This window comes from Cantharellus anzutake (genome assembly GCF_015039405.1).
Source record: "Cantharellus anzutake strain C23 chromosome Unknown EI90scaffold_152, whole genome shotgun sequence".
NCBI lineage: Eukaryota > Fungi > Basidiomycota > Agaricomycetes > Cantharellales > Hydnaceae > Cantharellus > Cantharellus anzutake.
The window spans coordinates 92,374-115,529 of NW_024067102.1; the positions used below are offsets into that span (position 1 = coordinate 92,374).

Below are 23,156 nucleotides of genomic sequence, written 5' to 3' on the forward strand. Positions count from 1 at the left end.
AAAGTGCTCGCGTCGAACATGTGGTATTTTCAGGTGATGACAGTGACTCAGTTCGGTGTTGAGTGGAGTCATTCGCATCTTGTCTTTGAAGATGATGGACTCGAGACAAGCTTTGGGATCGTAGGTGATTCTGCTTCTTTCATTTCGCCCCCCCCCCCCTTTTGGCCATCTAACATTATGGATGTCATCATACAAGCACTCGCCGTCGGCTCTGTAGGCACGGACCTCTCTATTGTCAATGCATCGTGTAGAAAGATAGAATGGTGGGGTGACCCGGAATGTGAAATGGGGCAAGACGAACCTTAATTTCTAATCCCTGAACACACGCTCTACGGAAATGATCGCGAATGGGATGAGACTCCTTTTCCTTTCCCATTTGGTTGTGATTTCATGTAATGGGCTTTCCAGAAATTGGAGAGTAGTGATTGTTCCCTAACTAGTACGCGCTGTTGACGCGCTGCCTTTCAACTCAGTGTGGCAGATCGCTCGATCCATTGCCCTGAGAGGGCTTTGGCTGTGTGCATATCATGTCCACACGACGTCTGAACGTTGAAGATTGGACACAAGTATCGGTCCAGAGGCCGTGAGCACAGTGGCGACGGGAATATCGATAAAGCGACTTGTCAATGGAGTATCTGGGACGGAGGACGGTTATTTCTTACTTTATTTTCGCGTATCTGTTTCGTAGACATGCGCAATTTTCCACAACTACTTCGTCCAATCAGGATTTCATCGATGATGAAAATGTGGACGAGGACTTGGAACATCTCGACACGCGCGGAGGGAGAACGTAAGAAGGGAGCAGTTGCTCAGAGGGATCTACTTTAGTAGAGGCTGGGATCCTGCCTATCAGAGGGAGACAGTTGGTTCTGGCGATCCTGAATATAAATCATCGTTGGAAGGAAATGAAGGAATCTACACTCGTGAATTAATTCGACTCGCTGACCCCGGTCATGACTGTTTTATGCCGATTTCGGCACGAGCAGAAGTGGTCATTCAAGTAAACGTCGCGTAAGTCCTGACATGCTACTCCTGCATGCATCCATTCAGTCTCTCATTTGATCTAAGGCGCCTGAGCATGGCTGCTAATTTAGGCGTAATTAACCACTGAGAAATTGTGTCGCCTGCAGCCCACATCTGCATGTCACCGGGCATGCGCAAGACAGGAGCGGATAGAAAAACTTTTCTTTGCAAAGCGAGCCATTCCCAAGTGGTGTGAACACTTGAATGTTCTACAATTGCGTGTCGAAGAAGTTATCATTTTAATTAACGGTGGACCCAACATATGCAGGAGTCTTGAGCCGTGGAGATTGGGATCGAGCCAACGTGCTTGGGGAGCCGTAGAAGAGACGAGATGTGGCAGGATCCTATCGAGGAGGAAGTAATTATGTTCCGCGAGGTTTCGGACTTAGAGAATAATGAAAGAAGCTTCAAGGATGATAGATATTGACGTAACATGTCATACAACCAGTGATGTGCCAGATTCGTCGGAGGTTAGACTACGATGATTGTTCTGTATTTGTAAAGTGAGAGATTCGGCTTGTTGCATACGATCATGATGACGAGATCGAGACCACCAGGACTAATTACATAATACAAGATCAGGCGAACCTACGGCTGTGTTCTTTTTTTCAGCTGGACCACCGTTTTCTCGCTCTCTGATTGGCTGAAGCCTCGCTCCTTAAGGTTTTAGCCTTGACCTCGAGTTGTGACGGATCCGAGATGGAATTCGATTGACTTTCATCGGTGTTGGAGAGTCTCCTGTGCGTGTTCAGAACAGATCGGCTTTCTTTCGGCTAAGTGGTATGTTTTGATATCGATTTGTTCACGATGAATGCGGCCAAGTTTTTTACCTTCCATCCAACTACTATTGGATTAGTGACACCCGTGCTCATTGACACTTTGACTTTGTTTTCTTTCATTTGACACGTCACCTAACGACCAGGTTATACCTTGGTCGACACACTTATCCAATGATTGCGACGACACAACCCCCTGGAATCGTTCAATGTACAGAGTCTCAACAGTGCATTGAAACACGTTCTTGCTCTCTCATTGGCTAGCCGGGCACCCAGCGTCATTCCGGTTGTGTTCACTTGTCTCGCATCCGTGGTATATACCTATATCATTCCATGGCTTTAGAGCGCACTTTCAGGGCTTGACATGACCTCACATCAGATGAAAATCTCGCCCCTCAACGACGACTCAGACAGTCGTAAAAAGGTGGGTACATGGGGTTTCTTTTATCATCATGTTTCACACTCCGTGAAACCTTTGAATTGTGCAGTACTCCGGGAGCGTACAACGTTAGGAAGAATGGGCACGGTTTACAAACGGATGTGGAGTGTGTTCGCCATGTTAGACTCAAGGTAGCAGTGCAGAGTGTACAACATTAGCCATGCTGGGCTTGTCGTCGTCAATCAGGATCGATAGTCGCATCATTGCATCGATGAGATAGATGACGCATGTGGGCCGGTCAGGAAACTCAAACACAACCGGAGATGAGATAAGCTAGCTGGCTGGCCCCAAACGGGCGATGACTTAAGCGACCGGATCCCAAATCGGTGATGATCTAAGCAAGCAGAACCAAAATGGGTGAGGAAGAGCCCTAAAGGGGCGATGAGCTAAGCGAGTGCATCCCAAATGGGAGCTGAAGTAAGCGCCTTCATCCAATGAGAGTGTGTGAGACCTCGCTCCAACCAATCGGCGTTTGCGATTCGTGGAGCATGTCCGCGCTCTTTATATATAGTAGATCATTTTCGATAAGGGGGGGGCTTTGACGGGTTTCACCGAGCTGGATCACCGGGAATCCGGAGCAATGAGGTAAGTAATGTGCAGCTACCCAATCCCTCCTATTCTGACCCACATGTAGGGCGAAGGGCCCGTCATCGGTTTGCTGCCTGTATAGGGGTCGTCTTACCGTACTGTCATCGTCATTCCGTGGTGAACCCAATGGTTCGGCCTCTGGAGGTGTGTTCAAATTCAGGTGTTTTATGTCACTCGAGGTCCACACTTATCGGAGAACAAGCATTAATCAAATTTGTGTCAGGGCACCATTGTTAAACGTACCACTTACTTCGCCCGGGTCACAGTGACTCGGTAAGGTCCTTACTTGCGGTGATAATGCTAAATCCTCCCATTCCGCTATCTTCTTGTTACTTGCGGGGCACATCACCATACATTTTGCAAATATGCAACAACCCATGTGCACCTGGCGCTGGCCTTCCTGGAATGTTCGTTCCTGTTGCCGAACTTTGCATCGAATCTCCCGTAGCCTCCCGTAGCGAACCTAGAACAGGACCAAGATAGATGGAAGTAAGCAGCTAGGATCGATTTCTCAGTTGGTTTTGCATTAGAGGATGGAATCTGCCGCAAGACTTTCCATTTGAAGTGCGCAATGGGATGAATTGCGCGCGGCGATCTCATGGCTGTGAACTCCGCAGCCTCTGCTTGAGTGTCACCACCCGCTGCGCGACCGACCTTTTCTCCCCATCGTTCCATCCACTCATTATTGACCATGCCGCTGAAGCAGAGGGTCAATCATCTCCTCGCCGAGGGAGGCGATGTTGCAATTCCTGTTCTCACCATCGTCAATACTGTCTCGGGTCTGTTCCCCCCCCTACAGGCTGCCACCAATGCCGCACTTTTCATCCTCACTGAAATCAAAGTTAGTAACAATTCATGCCGATCCTGGAACGGAAGTTAACAATTTGCATTGGGTAGGAGTTCAGGGGAAAAAGGGAAGAATGGGAGCGTTTTGGAGAATATATCGGGGACGCTATGGTCCATGTGGTTACAGCCGTCGAGGATCCGTATGATGAATCCAATCAAAAGCCGAACTCGTGGGTTGAAAGCGTCAACAAGCTGGGCAAGTAAGTAGTATCTGCTCTATGCAAGCTACTACGGTTGTATAACGTAAGTACTCTATAGGGCACTGGAGCGCATTCAGACTGAAGTCCGTCGAGTGGGTGAAGAACGGTCTGGTATCCATAAGTTCTTCTCCCATTTGAAGAATCCCAGTAAGCTCGATGATTTAAAGAAAGATTTTGGTGAAGCCTTGGCAATGTTCCAGGTAGTTCCGTTAATCCCCGGCTATGTTTCCATTCTGATCTCATTATCGTAGCTGCAGACAACCTTGATGATTAATGCAAATCAAGTTCTGAATGAACTTAAATATCCCATTGTCCCCCATCACGATTCAACTCAGCCGTGCCTGCCAGGCACCAGGATTGATCTGATCGAGCGTATTATGACGTGGTGTCGTACCACGGAGGATAGCAAGAATCGTGTATTACTGCTAAAGGCCGTGGCCGGCGCCGGAAAGACATCCGTTGCGCTCTCAGTCGCAGAGGAGTGTAAACGAGAAAAGATATCATCGTCAAGCTTCTTTTTCAAAGCAGGCGAGCAGTCGTGGCCGGACCATCTGTTCAGCGGCATGGCTCGATCTCTGGCAACCCATGATGCTGCATACCGTGCCTCCCTCATATCGACTCTTCAGGGGGACCCAGCCCTCTCGACTGCCCCATTCGCAAAACAATTTGAGAAACTAGTGGCTGAACCTCTCCGTCTCAGGACATCGTCTGATCGTCCTATGGTGATCATCATTGATGCATTAGATGAGTGCAACACAGAGGCATTCCCACTTCTTGCCAACATACTTCGAGAAGAAGTTCTAAAACTACCGCCCAACATCAAATTCTTTGTCACTTCCAGGCAATTCGACCTTGTTGACCGTTTTCTATCACTCAATGACCCCCTTACCATCAGTCTTTCGGACAATACTAACATCCATGACTGTGCTGCCTACATCCGATCGCAACTGCGTGAACTGAAGGCTGTGCATGATGATTTGAAAGTCGGAATAGGAGAGGAGGATGACTTGGTCCAATGCATATTAGAGCGAGCAGGTGGCTTGTTCATTTGGATCAGTACTGTGTTTGGCTACATGAAGATCACCGGTGGAGATGCCGCGAAGATGCTAAAGGAATTGCTCGATGATAATCCCAGCCGATCAAAGGCATCTGCCGAGGAAAAGATGGATAGGCTGTATGCGAGTATTCTGGAGAAGTGTAACTGGACGAATGATTTCTTGCATGACTCCCCGATTGTGATGGGAGCAATTCTAATCGGACAGAAGCCGCTATCTGTTACAGCGTGGGAGGCCATTCTCAAACCACTGCTGAAGTCGAACATCCAATATACATTAGCTCAACTTGCACCTCTCCTCTCAGGAGTAAGCAATCCTGACACGCCAATTCGCATTCTGCACCAGTCTTTTCGTGACTTTCTGACGGGGCGAGTCGATCCACAACCAGCCATAATTGGTCGGCTTGGAGTGGATACGAGGAGGGAGAACGACAGAGTGGCTTTGCGCTGCATCGAAATCTTGAATAAAGAACTTTCGACTATGAAGGGTTTAGGGCTAATCAAAGACTTATCCGAAAAAACCAAGCTGCCACCCATTCCTCAAGAGGCGCTGTCCGAACATGTCCATTATGCATGTCGGCATTTCGTGCATCATCTCAGCCAATTTCAGGAGCCACTGGAGGCACCCAATGGGCCGATTCACATATTTCTCAATGAGCAGATATCGTGCTGGGTGGAAGTCTGTGTGAGGACGGAAGGGTACATTAGTATATCATCATTCCCTGAATGGGCCAAGGTACGAATCATCAGTAGCGATCATTTGAGGCTCTTGTTCAGTCTCATGTTCCATTCAGTTGAACGTTGATTGGGTCTCCAAAGAAGTCAATCACGAGTTGGTCAAAGTATTTCTCAATATGAGGAAAAATCTTGCGTTCTTTTTAAGATTGCAGGAGGCATATGAGTTGGCAAGTGATTCAGTTGCACTGTGCCATTGCCTTGTGTCTACGGACTCAGAGTCCTACACCCCGGATCTGGCTCGAGCACTTGGGGATCTAGATGAATCACTCACCAACCTTGGACGACATTCTGAGGCACTCCTTGTGAATGAAGAAAGTGTGAAGCTCTGGCGCAAGCTAGTTGTCACCCATCCAACATCATACACCCCGGATTTGGCTGGAGCGCTCCAGAATCTTAAAGCATCACTTAACAACGTTGGACGCCATTCCGAAGCACTCATGGTGATCGAAGAAAGTGTGCAACTCTGGCGCGAGCTAGTTGCCACCCATCCAACATCATACACCCCAAATTTGGCTGGAGCGCTCCCGAATCTTACTGTATCACTCAACAAAGTTGGACGCCATTCCGAGGCACTCACAGTGATCAAAGAAAGTGTGCAACTCTGGCGCGAGCTAGTTGCCACCCATCCAACATCATACACCCCGGATTTGGCTGGAGCGCTCCAGAATCTTAAAGCATCACTTGACAACGTTGGACGCCATTCCGAGGCACTCATGGTGATCGAAGAAAGTGTGCAACTCTGGCGTGAGCTAGTTGCCACCCATCCAACATCATACACCCCGGATTTGGCTGGAGCGCTCCCGAATCTTCAAGTATCACTCGACAAAGTTGGACGCCATTCCGAAGCGTTCACAGTGATCGAAGAAAGTGTGCAACTCTGGCGCGAGCTAGTTGCCACCCATCCAACATCATACACCCCGGATTTGGCTGGAGCGCTTGGGAATCTAGATGCATCGCTCGCCAACCTCGGACGACATTCTGAGGCACTCCTTGTGAATGAAGAAAGCGTGAAGCTCTGGCGCGAGCTAGTTGCCACCCATCCAACATCATACACCCAAGATTTAGCTCGAGCACTCCGGAATCTTAAAGTATCACTCGACGAAGTTGGACGCCATTCCGAGGCACTCACGGTGATCGAAGAAAGTGTGCAACTCTGGCGTGAGCTAGTTGCCACCCATCCAACATCATACACCCCAGATTTGGCTCGAGCACTCCGGAATCTTCAAGTATCACTTGACAAAGTTGGACGCCATTCTGAGGCACTCACAGTGATCGAAGAAAGTGTGCAACTCTGGCGCGAGCTAGTGGCCACCCATCCAACATCATACACCCCGGATTTGGCTGGAGCGCTTGGGAATCTAGATGTATCGCTCACCAACCTTGGACGACATTCTGAGGCACTCCTCGTGAATGAAGAAAGCGTGAAGCTCTGGCGCGAGCTAGTTGCCACCCATCCGGCATCATACACCCCGGATTTGGCTCGAGCGCTCGGGAATCTTGTAATATCTCTTAACAATCTCGGACACCGTTCTGAAGCACTCCTCGTAAATGAAGAAAGGCTCAGACTCCTACACCAGTAGTTGTCACTTATCTGATATCATCCACTCCGGATTCGACACAATCATTCTGCAGCTTCACCAACTCATGCAAAAGCCACCACGAATGCCAAGGCCCTAACTTTCGTTGAAGATTCTATTGCTATTTATTGTTCACGGCATGTTACTCACCCACCATTGTGTGTTTTTGGCGTAGCCTTGGTAATGCAGACTCCGCCTGTTTTTATGCGTGGGGCCGCGGGTCAGGAGCCAATATTATTATACTATCACTAGCTTCACTCCCAATCCTCTGATGCTTATGCACATAGGTCTTAACTACCATATTTCTGTGTTGCCCATGCACCACATCCGTACATGTCTTGGAAGACGCAAGAAGCGAGCATGTCGTCAACCCCATGTAAGCCTCCGGAGCGATATGTATATCATGCGGCGTGTCCGGGACAATCACCCAGCTTGAATACTGGTCCACAAGGCTGAACTCTGCCTTCACCATCGTTATATCCCCATTACTCCTCCCCGAGACATACAGAAACATACTTGATCGACCAGAAAGCCAACAATCATTCACTGCGTGGAGCGGAATTGGGAGGGCCAAGTTGGCAAGCACTTGTCCTGCCGCGAAAGAGAATATTGTCAGGGTCAACAAGTATGTACAGAGAATTCCATTGCTCCATTGCCTAGTCGTGACGTGGGGCATTGTGGCAGGAGCCCATATTGCTACCATTCTTGTCCACTTCATACTCCATATCTGTATTAATTATGTAGGACTTAGGACTTGATCTCCATGCACGTCTTATGCCACATATATTCTTGTAATTACCTTCCGCTGTGAGAACAGGGGACTCTAACCTCACTCAACCGCTGCGCATGTCTGCATATGTGTCCACGTGGCGTCTCCACAGTTAAAGATTGGACACAGGCATCGGTCCAGAGGCCATGTGAAATTTGCGGGGCAAGGCTCGCCTTGTGCGACCTCAATGTGATGTCATCGTTGGCCATACTAAGCGGGTTAAGCAAACATCAGTTCATCAACCAAAAGTCCAGGCGAGATTGCACATTTTCCGGAACTACTTCATCCACGAACGGCCATCCAGGATTTCATCGGAGTCATGAACGCATGTTTGGGAAGGAAAAGGGACGTCCTGGCATGGAGGAAGGGCATAAGAAGGGCGGAGCTGGCTCAGAGCTAGGGAGGCCGTTGGTTCTCGCGATCCTAAAGGTAAATCATTGGAAGAAACGAAAAGCTTGGAGAACTGCCTGTTGCTACTCATTCCGACCATGAATTCGGTTCACTGGCCTTGATGCACAAGGGTTTCCTTGTGGCTGCAGCTGGAATTCAATGCAGTGTCGACATGCACTCAACTTTGTGGGAATACACGCGGTCTCAGCCAGTGGATGGCTGGAGCCAAAAACCGTCCAGTACGTGGGCTGCGCACGGAAGGATTGCGGCTATATGAAAGTTTTAATTGTGGAGCTGCCTTGACCGATCATTAGTGTGAGAGATGACTCGGGAGTCTGATAATTATCAGCCTGAGCGAGACGCTTATCAGGACTCATTATCAAGGAACCTGTCCGGGGTCGATTTGGAATATATGAGTTGATTCTTATGTTACTTTTGCAAGGTTTACAAGTAATGAAGGGTGCGGTGCAGTTTCTAATGAGCACCGATCTGGAGAGCGCACCGCCGATTCCCGAATCCGGAAGTCAACAACTCGGCAAGCTTGGCATTTTCTTCCTTATGTAATAGCATCGTCCCGAGGATGTGATACTAATCAGTGACTTCCGACTCCATTCCTTTCTGACTCCAGGACGCAGAAGGGCGGACTGTTTGACAAGTGAGTGCGGGAATTCGACCTTGATCGGTTGATCAGCCGATCACTCTTCGAGTAAGAAATAATGCCCCAAGGAGGAGGCCACAATATCGATCCTCCCTTCTTCCACATCTGTCCCTTGCCAGACATATCTATGATGACCATTACCTCCCAAGTCCCTTTCTCACGCTTCTCCCTCTATCACCTACAAAGCGGCTTGCGCAGCAAAAGACACGGGGTCCGCTTTCATCTGTGCGATCAATTTGGTGAGGAACCATTCTTTAGAAATCATCTTGCTGTTTTCCCTCATCTGATGCTGTCCTTCTGCGGTAAGCACGAACCCAACTTGGGCGCGCGAGGTGTGGTTAAAATTGATCTTGCCGCAGTCGATCTATTTCAACATTGTCCTTCCATGGTGAGCCTATAGACAAAATTTTGGGCAGGGACATTTGAATACGCCAGTCTCTGGGGTGGAGGTATGTCCTGATTCAATTCAAATTCAAAACAATATTTACAACTGACTTACTCGAGGCCCAACACCTAAGTGGAGCGGAATTAAGCATACAAATTTGTCAGCCAGCGTTAGAGCGCCATCTTCCCCCTTATCTGCTTTGTTGGGATCCAGTGACACCACGAGGTCATTAGCCTCAGCGGCAATGCCAAATCCCCCCATTCCGCCATCCTCTCGGATCCTGCCTTGTTACTGCCTATTGTGCATCACCACTCGCTTTGCAACCACGCGACAGTCCACATACACCTAGTGCTGGTACGGCCCAGCTTCCTACGAGATCGAAGTATGTATGTTCCTGTTGCAAACTTCACACCAAATCTCACGCAGCAAGCCCTAGGGTACTTAGAGAGTCAGCATAAGTAGCTGCGAACCATGTCAGTTGATTCTGCGTGAGAGGATGGAATCTGCCACAGGACTTCCAAAGGGATGAATTGCACTCGCCGTGAACTTGCGCAGTGTCCACTCGAGTATTATCATCCGTTGCGCATCAGACCTTTCCACTTCATCCTTCCTTCTGCTTGTCATTGGTCTCCTAGCCGCGGGAGGTGATGTTGCATTTCCAGTTCTCGCCGCTGTCAATGCTGCATTGGGGTTGTTCCCTCCTTTACGATCTCCCACTGGTGCCACACACCTGATCCTCAGCGAGATGAAAGTTAGTAATAATTTATACCGAGCCAGGAGCGGAAGTTAACAATATGCATTATGTAGATGTTCAGGGGAAATGGGAGAGTTTTGGGAAATATATCGCAGACAATGTGGTTGCAGTCATCGATTTGTACGATGCGTCTAACGAAGAGGTTAAGCCGTGGATGGAAAGTGTCACGAAGCTAAGCGAGTAAGTAGTATCTGCTCTTATGCAAGCCATTGCTGTCGCATAACATCGGTACTCTGTGACGCGCGGCAATGTATTCAAATCGAAATCGATCGATTGCGCGGAAAGATGGAAAGACAGTCAGGCACCTGCAACCCCCTCCCCCACACGAAGAACCCCAGCAGGATCGATGATTCAAGGGAAGATTTTAGCGCGGCCTCGACATTCTTCAAGGTAATTGTGTTTGATCCTCGTCGGTCATGTTGCTGCTCTGATCTCATTATCGTAACCATGTAGCTGCGGACAAGTTTGCAATAGCAAACAATCAAAATCGGTTAATTCGTGGAGTCGTGAATTCTTCTGTTCCCAATGGACCCAGGTATCCCATTGTCACCCATCTCAGGCATGTCTGAAAGGCACTAGGACCGGTCGGATCGAGTATATTATGGCCAGGTGTCGTAACACGGGGGATAGCGAGAATTGCGTATCACTGCAGAGCGCCGTGGCCGGCGTCGACAAGACATATATTGCGCTCTCAATTGCAGAGTGCGAAAGAAATCGTTTTCAGGGCGGGTAAGCAGTCGTGGCCGGATCGTCTGTTTAGCAGCACGGCTCTATCTCTAGCAACGCACGACTCAGCATGCTGCATAGCGACTTTTCAGAAGAATCCAGCTCTCGCCGGCCCCGTTCGCGAAGCAATTCCCTGGCTGGACCTCTCCGTCTCGCGATACTACCGTCTGCTTATGGTGGTCATCATCGATGTGTTAGATGAATGCGACACAGAAGCTTTCCCGCGTGTTGCCAATATACTTCGAAAAAAAGTGCCAAGATTACTGCCTAACATCAAGCTTCTTTGTCACTTTGAGACAGTTCGTCCTCGTTGACCGTTTTCTATCACCTAGTTACCCTATTGATCGCCTCACTATCGATCTTTCAGATGACGCTAATGACCATGGCTACGCTGTTTACATCAGTCCAAAGCATATTGGAGCGGGCAGGTGACTTGTTCATTTGGATCAGTACCGTCTTTCGCTACGTGAAAGTTGCCAGCGGTGATCCTGCGAGAGCGCCAAAGGACCTTCTCAATCCCAGCATCGACCGATCGAAGGTCTCCGCTGAAAAAAATGATGGATGCGCTATATACGACCATCTTAGAGAAGTGCAATTGGGAGTACAACGATTTTGTGCATGTCTACCCGATTGTGATAGGCGCAATCCTAATCCCACAAAGGCCACTATGTGTTGTGGCATGGGATGTCATCTGTCTCCGCTCCTAGAATCGTCCATCCGGTGTACGTTGGCCAAACTTGCACCGGTTAGACAAACTGATTCGTATTGTGCATCCATTTTTTCCCGACTTTCTCATGGACCGAATTGAACCACAAATCACCCACCCCTTCATCAGTTTGTAGTGGATGCTCGGAGGGAGAACACCAGAGTGACTCTGCGCTGCATCGAAATTTTGAATGAAGATCCTTTCACGATGGGATTTAGGACTGACTGAGGGCTTCTTCCCACACTTCAAACTGTCACCCATTCCTCACGAGGCGCTGCCCCAACACGTTCATTATGTATATCGCCATCTTGTCTATCATCTCAACCAAGTTCAGATGCCACTGGAGGCCCCGATAGGCCTGTTGATATATTTCTCAATGTGCAAATAGTGCACTAGGTAGAAATCTGTGTGAGGGCGGAAGGGTACGTCAGCATATCATTGTTCCCTGAATGGGCCAAGGTACGACTCATCAGTAGCGTTCATTTTTAGATTTTATTTCATGTTCCTTCAGTTGAGCGTTGATCGGACCTCCAAAGATGTCATTCGCATGTTGGCCGAAGTGTTTAGCAACGTGAGCGAAGATCTTAGATCCTTTCCGAGACTGCAGGAGGCGTATGAGTTGGCAAATGGTTCGGTTGCGTTGTGCCGTCACCTTACGTCTGGGGACCCAATGTCTACACCCCAATTTGGCTCGGGCGCTTGGGTCTCTTCTGGTATCACTCAACAGTCTCGGGCGGCATTCCGGGGCGCTCTCAGCGAATTGTCAAACTCTGGTGCAAGCTAGTTGATCTCTATCCTATCTCACTCACCCCGGATTGGCTCAAGCACTGGGGAATCTTTTCGCGTCACTTGAAAAACTCGGACAACGTTCCGAGGCGCTTGCAGGGATTGAAGAAAGTGTCAAGCTCTGGCATGAGCTAGTTGCCGTCCATCCGACACAGTAATCCCTAAGTTTGGCTCGAGCGCGCAGGAACCTTTTTGCATCACTGGGACTTGACAAACTCAGATGGCATTCTGAAGCGCTCGTGATGATCGAAGAAAGTGAGACTCTGGCGCGAACCCGTTGCCACCCATCCGACATTTTGCACCCTAGATTTGATTCGAGCGCTCGGGTTTCTCTTTGTATCACTCCACAATCTCGGACGGCATTCCGAGGCGCTCGAAGGAAGTGTCAGACTCTGGCGTGAGCTAGTGTCATTTATCCGACATCATACGCCCCAGATTTGGCTCGGGCACTCGAGAGTCTAGATGTATCACTCACCAACCTTGGACGACATTCTGAGGTGCTCCTCATGAACGAAGAAAGTGTCAAACTCTGGTGCGAGCTAGTTGCTGTCTATCCTACATACATCATACACCCCGGATTTGGCTCGAGCGCTCCAGCATCTTCGGGTATCGCTCAACAATCTCGGACGCCATTCTGAGGCGCCCCTTGTAAATGATGAAAGGCTCTGTCATTCATCCGATATCGTCTACTCTGGGTTTGACACAATCACTCCTTGGCCTCGCCAGCCCATGACGAGGCGCTACCATGCCACGCCCCTGTGTTTCAATCTATTTCTATTAGTCATTTGCTATCTGCTGCTCACCCACTATCGTGTGTGTTTGATGTAGCCTTGAGACTGCAGACTCAGTCCACTCAGTCCGTTTTCATGCTTTGGGCGCTGTGCGGACGTAGTCGTCATCATGCTATTATTGCTTATGCGGATGAGTCTTGATTATCACATTCCTGCATCGCTGAAGACACAAGATGCGAGCATGTGTAGCACTCATGCAACAATTGTTGGCATCAATCCTACGCAAGCGTCCAGTGCGTCATATAAATCACGAAGCATATTCACAATCTTCCCCAAGCTCAAACACAAACCCACGAGATTGAACTTCGCTTCACCATGTCATATCCTCACCGCCTCTTCCTCGCAATGTGCAGAAACATACTTGATCAACCAGAGAATCCGCAATCACTCATCACATTGGACGCAACAGGTAATTCTGCCTCGCCAAGGAATGTTAGGGCGGCAGGTTCAGACAGGATAAACGGATGGCCTAGTCGCTAGTCGTGGTGTGAGGTTAACACGAGGTCTATCGGTGGCAGCAGTCTTGCCATTCTCAATCTCATCAGCTTCACGCACACCTCATTGTCACATCCGTTCTTGTACTGCGTAAGAACAGGGACCCTAGTCTCACTCAGCCAACTGAGTATTTGCAGGAACGGTATTGCCCTGAGAAGGCTTTGCCTGTGTGCATATATGTCCAGGCGACGTCCGAATGTTAAAAATTGGATACAAAGATCGATCCAGAGGCCGTGAGCACGGAATATCGATGAAGCGGGACATGTCAAGGGAGTGTCTGGGACGAAGGGGACTGATTTTTCGTTATTTCTTTATCTACTTATTCCGCAGAACACACACACAGAGTAGAAGTCTCGCCTTTGTCGTGTAGCTTCAACGTGATGTAATTATCCGAGTCGCGACATATCGACTCCAAAGCCGGACTGCGAAGCCGGTTAAGTTTGTCAAGTTCGATGGGATCGATGGCGCTTTCAGTCTACCATCACGATTTTCCAGAACTACGTCCGAGAATGCAGGCGTAAGTTCTGACATGCTACTCCTGTAAGCCATTCAGTCTCTGATTCATGATCGCCACCCAGAGCCTATCATTTGATCTAAGGCGCAGCATGGCTGCTAATTTAGGGGTAATTCGAGTATAATGAACCTTTGAGAAATTGTGTCGCCTGCGGCCCACATCTGCATGTTACCGGACATGCGCAATACAGGAGCGGACAGAAAACTTTTCTTTGGAATGCAAGCCATTACCAAGGAGTATTCGAATGTTCTACAATTGCACGTCGAAGATTGTCATTATAACTAGCGGTGTAATAGACCCAACATATGCAGGAGTTATTTTGAGCCGTGGTGATTGGGATCAATGGGGCTTCAACGGGTTTCACCGAGGTGGATCGCTGGGAATCCGGAGTATTGAGGTAAGTAATGTGCAGCCGGGTGTGTTACCCATTCCCTCCCATTCTAACCCACATGTTCGGACGAAAGGCCCATCATCGCTGTAGGGATTGGTTTGCTGCCTGTATAGGGGTCGTCTTACCGTACTGTTATCATCGTTCCGTGGTGAGCCCATGGACAAAATTCTCGGCAGCGAGGTTCGACCTCGAGTGGTGTTCAAATTCAGGTGTTTTATGTACAACCGACTTACTCAAGATCCACACTTAAGAGTTCTGATCTGAGAATAAGCATTCAAATTCGCCCGCATGTGTCAGGCCTACTTGATTCATCTGGGTCACAGTGACGGCAGGGTCGTTGGCAGTGCCAAATCCTCCCATTCACTATCTTCTTGTTGCTTCCGGGGCGCATCACCATACATTTTTGCGAACCTGCAGTAGTCCATGTGCGCTTGGGGCTGGCCTTCCTGCAAGATTGGAGAATGTTCGCTCCTGTTGCCGAACTTTGCGTCGAATCTCCCGTAGCGAACCTAGAGCAGAACTGGGTGTAAGCAGCCAGGATCGGTTTCTCAGTTGGTTCTGCATAGAGGATGGAATCTGCCGCAAGACTTTCCACGCGCAATGGGATGAATTGCGGCGATCTCATGGCTGTGAACTGCGCAGCCGCTACTTGAGTGTGACCACCCGCTGCGCGACCGACCTTTTCTCCCCATCCTTCCATCCACCCATATTGAGCATGTCGCTGAAGCTGAGGGTCAATAACATCCTCGCCATGGGGGGCGATGTTGCAATTCCAGTCCTCACCGTTGTCAATACTGCCTCGGGCGTGTTCCCTCCCCTACAGGCTGCCACCAATGCCGCACTCTTCATTCTCACTGAAATCAAAGTTAGTAACAATTTATACCGCACCTGGAACGGAAGTTGACAATTTGCATTGTGTAGAAGTTCAAGGGAGATAAGGAAGAATGGGAGCGTTTTGGAAAGTGTATCGCAGACGCCATGGTCCATGTGATAGCATCCATCGATTCGTATGATGCGTTTAATGATGGGGTTAAGCCGTGGATGAAAAGCGTCACGGAGCTGAGCGAGTAAGTAGTATCTGCTTCATGCAAGCAATCGCCGTCGCATAACGTACTTTGTAGGGCGTTGCAGCGCATTCAAATCGAAATCGATGGATTGACGATGGAAAGACGGTCTCGTATCCGCAACTTCTTCTCTCATATAAGGAATCGCAGCAGGATTGATGATTTAAAGAAAGATTTTAGCGGGGCCTTGGCGTTGTTCGGGGTAATTTTGATCCTCGTCGGTTATGTTTCTGCTCTGATGTCATCATCGCAATCACATAGCTGCGGACAGATTTGACAGTTGGCGCAATAGCAAATAATCTAGATCGGTTAACTCGTGGAGTGGAGGACTCTTCAGTGCTGAATGAGCTTAAATATCCCATTACCGCCCATCACGATTCAGCTCAGGCGTGCCTGAAAGGCACTAGGACCAATTGGATTCAGCGTATTATGGCCTGGTGCCGTAACACGGACGATAGTGAGAATCGTGTATTTCTGCTGAGCGGCGTGGCCGGTGCCGGCAAGACATCTATTGCGCTCTCAATTGCAGAGAAATGTGAAAGAGAAAGGATATTGTCGTTAGGCTTCTTTTTCAAAGCGGGCGAGCAGTCGTGGCCAGATCGTCTATTCAGTGGCATGGCTCGATCTCTAGCAACCCACGACCCAGCATACCGCACCTCCCTCATATCGACTCTTCAGGAGAACCCAGCTCTCTCGACTGCCCCGTTTGCAAAGCAATTCCAGAAACTAGTGGCTGAACCTCTCCTTCTCACAACATCGCCGTCTGGCCGTCCTATGGTGATCGTTATCGATGCGTTAGATGAATGCGACACGGAAGCTCTCCCATGTCTTGCCGATATACTCCGGAAGGAAGTGCCAAAACTACCGCCCAACATCAAATTTTTCGTCACTTCGAGGCAATTTGATGTTGTTGACCGTTATCTATCACTCAATTACCCTATCATTCGCCTCACCATCGATCTTTCGGACGATGCTAACATGCATGATTGTGCTGTTTACATCCAATTGCAACTACGCGAACTGAAGGATGTGCATCCTGGTCTGGAAGACCAAATTGGTGACGAGGGTGAATTGGTCCAAAGCATACTGGAGCGGGCAGATGGCTTGTTCGTTTGGATCAGCACCGTCTTCCGTTACCTGAGAGTCTCCGGCGGTGATCCTGCGAGGATTCTCAAGAAACTTCTCAATGCTGGTGTCAACCGATCGAAGGCCTCTGCTGAGGAAATGATGGATAGGCTGTATGCGAGCATTTTGGAGAAGTGCGATTGGAAGAACGACGGTTTCGTGTACGACTACCCGATTGTGATGGGAGCAATTCTAATCGCACAGAAACCACTATCTGCTGTGGCTTGGGATGCCATTTTGTCACCATTCCTGAACTCGTCTGTCAGATATACTTTGGCTGGACTTGCACCCCTCATCTCAGGAGTTGGGGATCCTGGCAAGCCGATTCGCATTATGCATCAGTCTTTTCGTAGATTTCTAATGGGAATCGATTCACAATCACCCACCCTTCATCGGTTTAGAGTGGATGCGAAAAGGGAGAACGCCAGAGTGGCCTTACGCTGCATCGAAATATTGAACAAGGATCTTTCCACTGTGAAGGACTTAGGGCAGATTGGGGATTTCTCCCAAAAGGCTAGGATACCGTCCATTCCTCGAGGGGTGTTGTCAGGACACGTACATTACGCATGTCGGTATTTGGTGCATCATCTCAACCAAGCCCAGGAGCCGCTGGGGGCGCCCAATGGGTCCGTTCACACGTTTCTCAATGAGCGAATAACTCATTGGGTTGAAGTCTGTGTGAGGACGGGAGGGTACATTAGCATATCATCGTTCCCTGAATGGGTCAAGGTACGGATCGTTAGTAGCGTTCATTTTGGGCTCTTGTTCAGTTTCATGTTCCTTCAGTTGAGCGTCGATCGGACGTCAAAAGAAGTCATTCGCATGCTGGTCAAAGTCCTTGGCAATGTGAGGGGGAATTTTGCATTCTTTTCAAGATTGCAGGAGGCATATGAATTGGCAAATGATTCTGTTGCGCTCTGCCGTTGCCTTGTGTCCGTGGAATCGGAATCCTACACTCCAGATTTGGCTGAAGCACTTCAAAATCTCCAAGCATCACTTGACAAACTCGGGTGGCGTTCTGAGGCCCTTGCGGCGATCGAAGAAAGTGTTGGACTCTGGCGTAAGCTAGTTGCCATCCAACCAGCATCATTCACCTCTGAGTTGGCTCGAGCGCTTGGGTATCTTAATGTGTCACTCGACAACCTCGGACGACATCCCGGGGCGCTCACGGTGATCAAAGAAAGTGTCGAACTCTGGCGCGGGCTAGTTGCCATTCATCCAACATTATACACCCCGGATTTGGCTCGAGCACTCGGGTCTCTTAAAAGGTCACTCACCAAACTCGGACGGTACCCTGAGGCCCTTATGGCGATCAAAGAAAGTGTCGGACTCTGGCGTGAGCTAGTTGCCGTCGACCCAACATCACACACTCCGGATTTAGCACGAGCGCTTACGTTCCTTCAAGACTCACTTGGTAATCTCGGACGGCATTCCGAGGCGCTCATGGTGATCCGAGAAAGTGTCAAACTCTGTCGCAAGCTAGTTGCCATTCGTCCAACATCATATACTCCGAATTTGGCTCGGGCACTCGGGAACCTTAGAGGATCACTCATTAAATCCGGACAGTTTCCTGAGGCGCTTACAGCGATCGAAGAAAGTGTCAATCTCTGGCGCAAGCTAGTTGCTGTCCACCCCACATCACACACCCCAGGTTTGGCTCGAGCGCTCGGGTATCTTCAAGGACCACTCGACAGACTTGGACGGCATCAAGAGGCGCTTGTGGCGCTTGAAGAATGTGTCAAACTCTCGCGCGAGCTCGTTGCTGTCCACCCAATATTACACACCCCGTATTTGGCTCGAGCGCTTGGGTATCTCAAAGTATCACTTGAAAAACTCGGACGGCATTCCGAGGCGCTTGTGATGATCAAAGAGAGTGTCAAACTCTGGCGCGGGCTTGTTAACGTTCATCCAACATCATACACCATGGACTTGGCTCGAGCACTCGAGATTCTTAAAGTATCACTGGACAAACTCAAACAGCGTTCCGAGGCGCTCACTGTGATCGAAGAAAGTGTCAAACTCTGGCGTGGGCTAGTTTCCATGCATCCAACATCATACACCCAGGATTTGGCTCGAGCACTTCGGAAGCTTCAAGTATCACTTGATGGTCTTGGACGCCATTCCGAGGCACTCCTTGCACATGAAGAAAGGCTCAGACTCTTGCGCCAGTAGCTGTCATGTAATATTACCTATTACCTTGCTTGCTAGGTCTCTTGCATGTCCACAATTCATGGGAATTCTGCAAATGTATTGACCGCTTTTCTGCACATGTCCTTTCCTTCAACTCTTGCGATGGATCTTTCTGGCTCATTTGTCCCGCAATGCTGTAGCGCAAATTTAGGCCCCAAAGGTGTGCGTAACCTAGGGTCACCATGACAATATGACAATATAATTCGGACCATAGTACCGCTCAGGTGGTAAGGCAAGCCACCTGGCCCTTCTGCAAACAAACCATGTCGATTGTTATCTTGAGTGCTTGTCGTAAATGGCGTTCCGGATAAGGCAACCCGGTTTCCAGCGGCTCACTTGTAGTACAAATGTAAGATAGAAGCAGGAATATAACTCACCGCGTTCCGAGCTGTCGTTTCTCCTGATGTTTCTAGTCACGGAAATAGCAGTCCTCTACTTTCCGCTGATATTTCTGAACTGGGACTTTTTCGACGTCTCCGATCAGAGTGCTGTGATTTCTGTTGTTGTTTCTCTGAGCACTCCGATTTCTCCAGCAATTTCCGTTGTTGTTTCTTATGCGATATTCTGAACATGGAATCGCGCTTGAAAACGGGTCTTGATGCTCTAAGTCCACCTTACTGGTGTGCGCTTCCAACATGTTCATGCAAAGCATGCTGTTCACATGAACTCTGACGCTTCAGAAGATATGCTTATTGTGCGGGAAATTTAGATGCTCTGTTGATTTATGCTGATAGCCAGCACAGAAGTCTATAATTAGGGTCTTGTCTCAATCGTCGACGATTCCGGTGGTCCACACTGACATAGCACAGGTAAGTTGGGTGTTAAATGTTATACATGTTTCTCATCTCCCTTCACTATGGAAAACATGACCCCCTCCTCCACATTGATATTTGGGCAACTTGGATCAACCACATCTCACAACTTTGCAGGGTTAAGAGGTACTGCTTGCAGGATTGCATAATCGTGAGATCCTATAGAGTGAGGTTATGGGACCCTTTTGATGTTTGTCACTTTCACCTCTCACCATGTGATGCCCAGCTTACTTGCTGTCTCATTTCATAGTCAAATGGGCCTTGGTTTGCAGTTTACTACAAGCAGTTCTTGGAGCCCGTTGTAATCGGGGATGAGGCAAAATGTTCACTGGAGAATTGTCTGAGTCCTGAGCTGTTACATGCTCACTGGAATGGCTCTTTCTTCAGTGTTCTGGATTGGGTTACGCAAGGATGATGGGCATATAGCAATAACCCCCATCGTGTCTTCTATGAGATCACCGAGTTCAAGCTTGTTCCCAGAGTGTCATATCCATGCATACCCGACCCCGACCTGAAATGCCCCCTAGAGACTTCCTGCTCACCTACTGTGAAATTAAGGACCAAATGGACAAACAGCAATGGCACAGTGCTCTGCTTGAGTCGCTGAGGCCAAGGTCCCTCCACGCTAAGTCTCCGATTCCACTCCAGAGTCGTCTGAATCCACCCATCTCTAACACAGAGCAGCAGGGCTCTGTATAGCCCATCATTGATTGACATCTCATTGAGTGAGCAGAACTTCATGTGGCAAGAGATAGTGTATTGAGCCCTGGTATGTTCCTGCAATTATGTTGTGCTATTCAGGCTGATAGCTTGCTAGATACATACATTGATGGGTCACCTCTGGGATTATTTGGTTCACTATGTTCTTGCTGTGATTGAAGACCCTGAGTTTACCCATCAAAGCTTCCTTCCCAGTGATCTGTGGACAGCCATGGATGATCCACCTGGCCCTTGGGATCAAATCCCATTCAAACTCCTTAGTGAGCATTTGGTATTACTTAACCCACTTCTCAAAGACAAACCAGTGGAATTGGTAGAACTCTTTGTTACAAATATGTATGGCCAGCTTCATCATGCCTTTTACGCTGCTCAAGAGGCACTTCCTGGCCCTCCCAGATGTCAGTGAATGAAATTAATCCATCATTCCTCCCTCCTATAAATATATCGCCAGTTTCCTTCACGTTGTAATGGGTCTATCACCACTAGACTTGAGACAGAAGAGAGGGGAGGGTTGGAGTGGTCGCATGCACAGGTTTGTTAACTGGGTGTGGATTCCACTACTCCTCACTGTCTAGCTAACTATACAGCTGGTCACGGTATCACGGAAGAGTCTGGTAATGACAAATAAGGAAAGAACAATGAGAAGGGGAAACATCAGGTGGAAATGGAGTCAGAAAAATCAGGAAAAATAAGAAATGTGTAGGAGGGAACATTGGCTAAGGGTAGTAGAATCGTGGGATTTGGCTTGTTTATGGTACACCAGAAAATCCCCATTACAACGTCCATGACCAGTGCCATGGAATATCCTAATTGGGTCAAGCAGGTTATTCCCAAGATCTTATAAGAGGCACAGTAATAGACCTCAGAGCCGGACTAAGCTAGAGGTAATGTACATATTGTAAGTTATAATAGTAAAAGAAACAGTAACAAAGGATTGTTATAACTAACCTCAGTGTTAGACACTGGTCCAGGGTCAGCACTGAAGGTTGCCGTTGTGGGCCGCTATAGGCCGTGATGGCCACGATGCCTCAGACAAGGCCCGAGGGTAGGGCATTTGGCCTCAGCGACTCTAAAGGAGCGCTGTGCCCCCTAGTTATCTCTTGGCCCTCATTTTGGACTCACTGGGGTTGGGTCAGGACTTAGGGGTCGTGGTCACATCAATATTAGAGCTAAAGTACTATAATGTAGTATACAGGATATATATAGGAGGAAGAAATGAATGGAAGCGGACCCGGGCCGAAGGCTGAAGGGTCCGGAAGCAAACAAGGATAAGGAGCGGGGTTGGCCGCTGAAGGAGCGGAGCTGGATCACCTTATGTAACCAGTTTCCTACGTCCAATAACGATATTAGAGTTTGTGCTGATTTGCGTACTGACTGTGTTTTGGTTGCCAAATATATGATTGTTCACTGTCTAAACAACAATAAACACCCCCCAACGATCTCACCTGATGTATAGATCGTCTATGGATAAAATTCTATATTGACTTTACTATGATTTCTAGTCAATATTACACCTATATTTACCACTTTTCAGTAGGACGTGATTTTCCTGATAATTTACTGAAGGAAAACTGCTAATAAAATAATTCCGCAATAAATGTTACTCAATACAGGAGTGACCAAACTGCTCTTTCTATCGCTTAGAGTGCGTGCTAGTTATCTAGCAGGTTCAGGATCGCTCACTTTTCTCCTGTGGTGTGATAACCAAGTATTGCTGAGAGATTATTCAATTAAGAAGTCCCTCCACCAAATTCTCACTAATTCTCACTATGACACTTTTGTTCAGCTGTGTCTAACTGATCCTAACTCATGCTTAGAGTGACGTGTTAGTTTTATATTAGCTAACAACTAATATTTGCTTTTATCTTTTGGAGCAAATGAACCAACCACTGGTGAGGAGAATTAAACTTTTATTTCTACCTGAGGTTTGAGAGGGGGCAGAAGCGGCGGCCTTTTATGCTTTTCAGAGGCCTCTCTACTCCCACGCCTCGCACTAGTTACATGTGCTACATTTGTATTATAGATAGTTCTAGAATGATATAGGGGCTTGGGCTGTGTAAGCTTAATAATGGACTTAGGACATGACTCAGCAATAAGTAATTCATTTCTTTGTCTTTTGGGCCGATCTTAGCGGGATCTTGTAGCGCTGAAGCTATGCTCTACACCGCCTTAATTACGAACGGTTATCTTTAGAAATGACTCGGCTATAAAGGAACTTTCTAGACTGTTCTCTAATTGACCCCTTTTTGTGAAGCTGCATCATTACTAATGTTCTAGAGCCTTCCCAATTAATTAACTGATCCGCGGACTTCTGAATCACTTTATGCTTATGATCCGAGATCCATATCATCAATCATTCCTTTGTTCCAATTTATTTGAGCTTAAAATCAAAAAGTTTTGATGAATCATGGGAAAATATACAAGATCCGGTTTTTTAGCATTTTCTCCTCTTCTGATGCGATCAAAAACTGTCCGCCCACGCCGGGGAATACTATATCATATGGTATTCGGTCCGCCAGACTTCTGGGCGCCAATATATTTCCCTTGAGTCACATTACTTTTTGTAAGAATTAGCAAATAAATATATATGAATTATAAGGTGTTTCGCCGTTTGAGCGATATCTCCGTCAGTTTTGAAG

General features: G+C 48.2%; 2 protein-coding genes across 2 annotated transcripts; both read left to right on the forward strand.

The window, feature by feature from the left end:
• Window positions 1-3,517: 3,517 nt before the first annotated feature.
• EI90DRAFT_3136106 (uncharacterized protein) lies at window positions 3,518-7,244 on the forward strand (the record flags this gene model as incomplete). The annotated part of the gene is made up of 5 exons (XM_039064767.1): window positions 3,518-3,667; window positions 3,724-3,872; window positions 3,931-4,072; window positions 4,124-5,662; window positions 5,721-7,244. The coding sequence occupies 5 exons, from the start codon at window positions 3,518-3,520 to the stop codon at window positions 7,242-7,244; spliced, it is 3,504 nt and encodes a 1,167-aa protein (XP_038908576.1).
• A 2,670-nt stretch (window positions 7,245-9,914) lies between these two features.
• Window positions 9,915-13,053, forward strand: EI90DRAFT_3136107 (uncharacterized protein; the record flags this gene model as incomplete). Its single annotated transcript, XM_039064768.1, has 11 exons — window positions 9,915-9,931; window positions 9,999-10,194; window positions 10,259-10,377; window positions 10,958-11,222; window positions 11,291-11,461; window positions 12,026-12,088; window positions 12,141-12,402; window positions 12,455-12,569; window positions 12,636-12,670; window positions 12,723-12,812; window positions 12,851-13,053. The coding sequence occupies 11 exons, from the start codon at window positions 9,915-9,917 to the stop codon at window positions 13,051-13,053; spliced, it is 1,536 nt and encodes a 511-aa protein (XP_038908577.1).
• Between the last annotated feature and the right edge of the window lie 10,103 nt (window positions 13,054-23,156).